Source organism: Elephas maximus, chromosome 7, assembly GCF_024166365.1.
Source record: "Elephas maximus indicus isolate mEleMax1 chromosome 7, mEleMax1 primary haplotype, whole genome shotgun sequence".
In the NCBI taxonomy this organism is placed as follows: Eukaryota; Metazoa; Chordata; class Mammalia; order Proboscidea; family Elephantidae; genus Elephas; species Elephas maximus.
The window spans coordinates 112,451,458-112,458,966 of NC_064825.1; the positions used below are offsets into that span (position 1 = coordinate 112,451,458).

General features: G+C 37.8%; 1 protein-coding gene across 1 annotated transcript; it reads right to left on the reverse strand.

Annotated features, from left to right (window-relative positions):
• Positions 1-6,311: 6,311 nt before the first annotated feature.
• On the reverse strand, positions 6,312-7,229 carry LOC126080724 (olfactory receptor 4A47-like). Its single transcript, XM_049891902.1, has one exon. The coding sequence runs from the start codon at positions 7,227-7,229 to the stop codon at positions 6,312-6,314; it is 918 nt and encodes a 305-aa protein (XP_049747859.1).
• Between the last annotated feature and the right edge of the window lie 280 nt (positions 7,230-7,509).

Below are 7,509 nucleotides of genomic sequence, written 5' to 3' on the forward strand. Positions count from 1 at the left end.
TAAGACATTACATACCAATTAATTCTTCCAAATTACATCTCATTGGACCAAATCAAAAATTTTCCCATGGCCAGAACCAAAAGCCAAACCCATTGCCGTAAAATTGATTCCAACTCATGATGATCCCATCTGTTACAAAGCAGAACTTCCACACAGGATTTTTTTTTTTTTTTTTTGGCTGTAACTTTTACAGAACCAGATCAACAGGCCTTTCTTTCACAGTGCTGCTGGGTGTGTTCAAATCACCAACCTTTAGGTTATTCATTAAGTACAAACCACTTGCACCACCCAAAGATGGAATACAGATATATGGGAGGTTGGTTATAGCTAAATCCATGTTTGGCTGGATACAGATCCATACCTGGTTGAGTACAGACCCTTGTAAGGTCACATAAAAAACCATGTGTGGTTGAATACAGGCCATATGTGATCAGATACATGCCATTATATGGTAAACTATAGCATCGTGTGTAAATGGATATAGACCTGTGTTTAGTCAAATAGTCATCTCAGTAGGCAGATACGAACCCGTGTGTGATCAGAAACAGATCCACATGTATTCACATCCAAATGTGTGTGTGCAGTTTCAGTACACAGAATTAAAAACTTACATAATCATTGGAGGGATTGGAGGAGCTGGCTTTTGGATATTGGAGTGGACCCAGATGAGATCAAGAATTGACAATCTAAGCTGTGATCCAGAGATTAGGAAACTGGATTCAGAAGGAAAGGCCAATGCAACTACTTCTCAAAGTCCTTCCCTGCTTGGAGGTTAAAAAGAGAATTTACTTCAAAAGTTTTAAAGCTTTGCTTTTCTCATTTATGTCTTTAATCTATATACAGCTTGAATTTTAAGGTAGTGTTTGAGGTGGTAATATGGATAACTGGATTTTTCCAGCACCATATATTGAACAACTATTCTATTTCCTACTACCCTGCAATGCTGTCACTATTATACATAAAATATTTATGGATCCATTGTTCTGTTTCTTGAATTTCTATTTTGATCAATTGGTCTGTCTATCTATGAGCCAATACTATAGTGTTTAAATTACTGAATTGTTTCAGATACTATAGCTGTGTAACAAATTGCTCCAAAATTTAGTGGCTGAAAACAACAATCACTTTATTATCTCAGATGGTTTCTCTAGGTCATGAATCGGTAAGCAGCTCAGCTGGGTACTTCTGGTTCATGGTTTCTCATGAGGTTAAAATCAGAAGTGATTGAGGATGAGGCCATCTAACAGGTTTCTTTATCATATATCTGGTACCTGGTCTTGAAAGTCTTGAAAAGTGATGCCTGGAATAACTGGCACTGTTTGGGCATCTCCCTCTATTTCTATGTTGTCTGTCCATATTGTCTGTCAAGCATGGAGACTTTTACATGGTGAATCAGAGCTCTAAAAGTATGTGTACCAAGAGAGTGAGCAAGGTAGAAGAGCATTGTCTTTTTTTTTACCTAACTTTGGCAGTCACAAAGAATCACTTCTGTCATATCCTATTAGTCCCCAGAGTCATAAATTCCCTTCCATGTTCAAATAGAAAGGGCATAGATGCCACCATTTGAGGAGGAAGTGGCAATGTTCTGGAAAAGCATATATAACAGGATATAATGTGGTAGAAATATAATACGCCACAATATGTCCTTTGGCCTCAGCAATGCACATCCCCTCCACAAGAAAAATATACTCACTGTCCCCTTTCACAAGGTCCCTCTCTCAACCCTCATCCAAATACAGTATGGAGTTCTGACTTAAGGGTCAGTATCTTATCATCTAAATCATGTCCAAGTGTGGATGAGACTCCTGAGGTGTAGTTCCATTCAATCTGAAGACCTATGAACTACAGATACATTATCTGCTTCCTCAGCCCCACTGTCCCCCACCTCCCACCCACTCTGACATGTATAGGATAACTTCTATACACACTTAAGTTCAAAAAGGGGAAACATGAGAGGTGAACAGAAGTGATGTTCCATAGAAATTTTACAACCTATTTAGACACATGTTATTTCCAGGTCCTTGGTTATCTGTCCAGTACTTCTGGTAGTGATTTTTCCATGCATCTTTTCCCAAAATACATTTGGGATTTTGATTCTGCTTTCTGAATTATCCATTCTTTTCCGTAATGTATAGTTTGTGTTTGTAGGTTACCAAAGATATTTGAAGGATGTGGGGGTGATTCTTATCACATTCAAATTTAATTTACTTGCTTGTCTTGGAAAAAGATGGAAAGACAGATTTAATATGTGTGGAAAATAGAAGCTTAAAAATTCTGTATCATTGATCTTTACATTTTGTGATTTGTCTTTATATGATAAATCCTTTAGAACAAATTCAAAGGCTATTTGCTTATGATCTTTCAACATCTTCATTTCCCAAAAGGCTGGTATCATTTGGAAACCAATGTGGCTAACTGTCTTATTATCTAGTGCTGCTATAACAGAAATACCACAAGTGGACGGCTTTAACAAACGGAAGTTTTTTCTCTCACAGTCTATGAGGCTAGAAGTCCAAATTTGGGGCATTGGTGCCAGGGGAAGGACTTTTCTCTCTGTCTGCTCTTTCAGAAGGTCCTTATTATCAAATTTCTTCTGGACTAGGAGCTTCTCAGTGCAGGGATCTCAGGTCCAGGGGGCATACTCTTCTCCTAGCACTACATTCTTGGTGGTATGAGGCCCCTCTGTCTCTCTGTTCATTTCTCTCTTTTATATCTCAAAAGAGATTGGCTTAAAACACAACTTAATCTTGTAGATTGAGTCCCGTCTCATTAACGTAACTGCCTCTAATCCCAACTCATTCACGTCATAGAGACAGAATTTACAACACAGGAAGATCATGTCAGGTGACAAAATGGCGAGCAATCACACAATACTGGAAATCATGGCTTAGCCAAGTTGACACATATTTTGGGGGCACACAATTCAATCCATTACAGTTATTGAAGCCATGATATAGATCAATTAGACAAACAAAGTAATACCTTTTGTTTGAATTACTCTGTAACAAGTGAGAATATCAGCTATTCCATGTAGGGAAACGATAAACAGGTTGAGACTCAGGAAATCTGAATACTTATCCTTAGTCTACCACACTCTGAATGTGCAATTTTGTAAATGTCTATTTCTTCTCTCAGTCTCAGTTTCCTCATTTGCAAAATGAAAAGAATCTATGTACCTACCTACGTACCGACCGACCGACAGACCAGGCTACTGACCAACCAATCCATTCATCCATTTTCCATCCATTTATCTAACTATCTGTCATCTATCATCTATCTCCTTATTTATATATAATCACATTCTGGCCTATATGTACTTAAATTCTCAGAAAATTCTCATTCTACGGTCATATGAATAGGATTTTACTCTGCTCAGTAGGAAATGGGGTCCAACTCTTTTCAGAGACTACTGATTTTGGAGAACTCTTAAGTCAGAAAGAACACATAATGGAACCGAAACAGAATAAGCTGGCTTTTAGTTCTACTGCTCAGTAGTTATACCACACCGGGCAAGTGAAATGAAGCATTCTGAGCATTGGCTTTCCCATCTATCAATCAGGAACAATATACACATGGGGTTATCTGAGTTTAAATGTGAAAGTGGATTGCAACTACTAAGTGCTCGATATATTATCCAAAAAATCAAAACCAAACCTGTTGCCATCATACTGATTCCGCCTCATGGTTACACCACGTGTTACAGAGTGGAACTACTTCATAGGGGTTTCTTGACTGTAATCTTTACAGAAGCAAGTCATCAGGCCTATCTTTCGTGGAGCTGTTGGGTGGGTTCAAATCACCAACCTTTGGGTTAGTAGCCAAATGAAAATTGTTTGTGCCACTCAGGGGCCTACTTACTCTTAATGATGAATTTAGAGTGGGTTAGAAATACTATTTGGACAGGGGTAGTAATGCGTTACAAACTGACTTAAACAAATAAGTATATATCCATTGCCTTGGAGTTTATTTTGACTCATAGTGACCCTATAGGGCAGAGTAGAACTGCTCCGTAGGGTTTCCAAAGAGTGGCTAGTGGATTTGAACTCCCAAACTTGTGATTAACAGTTGTAGCTCTTAACCACTGTGCCACAAGGACCCCAAAGAAGTATGTAAGTAGTTCTAAATTCTAGGTCTAAATTCTCCTGAGAGGGAAGATGGAAAATGGAAGTAAAGAGATAGGCATAGTTCAAATTCCTAAGTGTTTTTTTGAATCCATTTTTATGCCTCCACAAGTTAGGATGAGAGCCTTCTTAGAGCCTTTGTTGATAGACAAATAATAAAGAAGGATCATATTAACTACTTAGGTAAGTTCTTACATGGGAGATAACATGGGGTCAAGGTCAAGAGCCGGATTTGAGGCCAGAGAGAGCTGAATTAGCCTTCCGACCTACTCTTCACTAACCATATGTTCTGGGGTAAAAGGCTAACTCTCTGTTTATCTCAGTTTTCCTATATGTAAAACAGAAAGAATAACCTTCCTACTATATATAAAAAATATAGTGCTTCAAAAAAATTAAAAGAGGTAATTTACGTGAAGTGCTTTGCACAGTGCCTACCGTATAAGAATATAAGAAGCAATCATTTAATATTAGTTTTTGATCAATGCATGTAATAATAACCTAACCTTTATGCAAAACTTTATAATTTATGAAGCATTCTCGTATGTCCTGTGGGGAAAGTAGGCTTAATTTCTTCAGTCCTTAATTTCCTCAGAACTCACTCTGAGATCTGAAAGTGGAGGTAAAGATAAGAAGGAGGTATGAGAAAGGGCTGGAGACCAGTGGACAGCAGAGATCTTTTGGGGGATGGGGAATGCTTAGCAATAAGGAAAAAAAAAAGTGGGATTGAGGGGGAGGGCATCAGTGAGTGACAACCTTGTAAGAAAATCTATATATTGATGTCATAAAATTAGATTTCACCTTCATATTAAATCACCAATCATGTGACAGATTCTGCCTCTATCTACTCAAAGCCAAAATTAACCATTAATTGTGGTGATGGTGGTGCTTGTGGTGGTGGTGGTGGCAGTGGTGTGTGTGTGCATGTGTGTGTGAAATACCTTACAATCACTTTAATAAAGAAGAAAACACATAAAAGGCTCATGCTAGGTTCTTAAAAACCTTGCAGATAAATGAGAGTAAAATGTGTCCTCATCCTTTTTTGTATTTGCTTTTGGGTGGCACACATACAGCCTCATAGAAAGAACAATATAATTTCAATAGTCACAGTCGCATGTTACGGAATTTCACAGGCAGTAAACATACCCTACTCCTAAAAATTTCAATAAGAAAAAAAGTAGTTGATATTGATTGTGCCTCTACTTTGGGCCAATTGCAGAGCTAGTAGTCTTGACACTCTGACAGCCACCCTTCAAGCTAGTTGTCCTCGTTTGACAGAAAATAGTTGAGAGGTTCAGAGGTTAAACACATTTTACAGAATTACCTTTGCTAACTCTTTATTTCAGTGTTTCAGTGTAAGACTAGGGTTACAACTTACTAACATCCAAAAATTTCCTTACCCTCTATCTTAGTTATTGCATCTTTTAAATAAATATAATAACAATGTATGACTCAATGATGATACAAGGATTAAATGTGCCTGGTATTTCAAAGGCACCCAAGTAAACGTTAGCCACGTTAATCATGGCATCTGTACATGAAGTAGTCTCAATAAAGGTCAACAATGTCCTTCATGGGGTGAAGTCCAAAACTTTGGAATAATTTTTACCCTTCTTTCTTTCTGACACTCCACATCAAGTCCATCAGCAGGTAGTATTGAAGCTACTGTCATCATACATCTACCTCCACTACGCCCACCCTGGTGCAAATCGCCATCAAGTTTCTGCTGAATTCTTACAATAACCTCTTAACTAATCATCTCCTTGCTTTTACTATTGCCCCTCTATAGTCTATTCCCCACAAAATAGCCAGAACAATCAATTCTAAGATTTAGTCAGGCCATGCCATTTTGCTGTGCAAAACCTTTTAATGGCTTTGTTTTTCACTTAGAATAAATTAATACCCCTTAAAAAGATCTACAAAGCCTATTCTACATAAAAAAATTATGCATATTTTCTTAAGAAATAAAAATCTTAAAAATATATTTTCAACAAAATTAATCCTTGGAGGTATCCTAATAAATGTTTTCCATCATGCACAATCATGATGACTTGAGGAAATATTTACTACAATTAAATAATTACACACATCTTCCCTGGAATTGACTAGATAGCAGTGGATTTCAGTTTTTTCTTTTGTTTTCCTGGAAGGGGAAACCTTTATTCAAAGTAGATGATGCATTTGCCTGTTGCCTCATTTTCTTTTTCTGATCCAAAGCTTCTTCATGGCATTTTTCATCTCTGAATTTCTCAAAGTATAGATTAAGGGATTAAACATAGGTGTGAAAACAGTGCAAAATACGGTCGAGAATTTATCAATGGGTAAGGTGGAAGAAGGTTTCACATACAGAAAAACACAACGGACAAAGAAGAGGACCACCACGGTGATGTGGGAGCCACAAGTGGATAAAGCTTTGCGCCTCCCTTCCTGTCTAAGATTCTTCAGGGAGTGCATAATGACTCCATAGGAGATGAATAACAGCATAAAGATGACCACACATATTACCCCATCATTGGCAATCACAGTGAGACCAATGACGTAGGTGTCAGTGCAGGCAAGCTTTAATAATGGATACATGTCACAGCAAAAGTGGTCAATAACATTGGGACCACAGAAGGGAAGATTGTAAACAAAGAGATGGTGAGCTATACCATGCACAAAACCTCCGACCCAGGTCACCAGCAGCAGCAGAACACGCACCTGTTGGTTCATGATCATCATATAATGCAGGGGTCTACAGATAGCCAAGTAGCGATCGTAGGCCATGACCACTAGAAGTAAAATCTCAGAACCACCAAATAAGTGTTCTGCAAAAAGCTGGGTCAGGCAAGCTTGGAAAGAGATGGTTTTCTTCTCATAGAGTAAGTCTATAATCATATTTGGGGTAACTGTAGTAGAATAAACAGCATCCACAAATGATAAGTAGCCAAGAAAGAAGTACATAAGAGCATCCAGTGTTGGGCTGACCACCACAGTCAGGGCAATGAGGAGGTTGCCCACCATTGTCACAATGTAAATGAGCAAGAACACAACAAATAATATCTTCTGACCCTGGAGACTCTGAGTGAGCCCCAAGAGGACAAACTCAGTCACATTTTTCCATTGTTCCATACGGTCTTCTGTGTGTCCTTATTTTAGATGTCAGGACAAATTTACCTGTAAATGTAATCACAACTAGTGACTTTAAGAAATCTCCAGATAAATTGTTTATTCATTCAACAAATAGGCATTATGATTTATTATGTTTCAGCACTGTACAATCTTTTAGGAATATAAGGCTGATTAAAATATGGTCCATAACCTCAGTGATCTTATCAAATAACAAAGATAAACAAGTATTTAGAAACATATGGGAAAAGAGCAGATTATGAAATAAATAGGTTTAACACAC

Excerpts from the sequence above, each read along its gene's own strand:
- LOC126080724 (XM_049891902.1), bottom strand. The coding sequence starts at position 7,229 with ATGGAACAATGGAAAAATGTGACTGAGTTTGTCCTCTTGGGGCTCACT.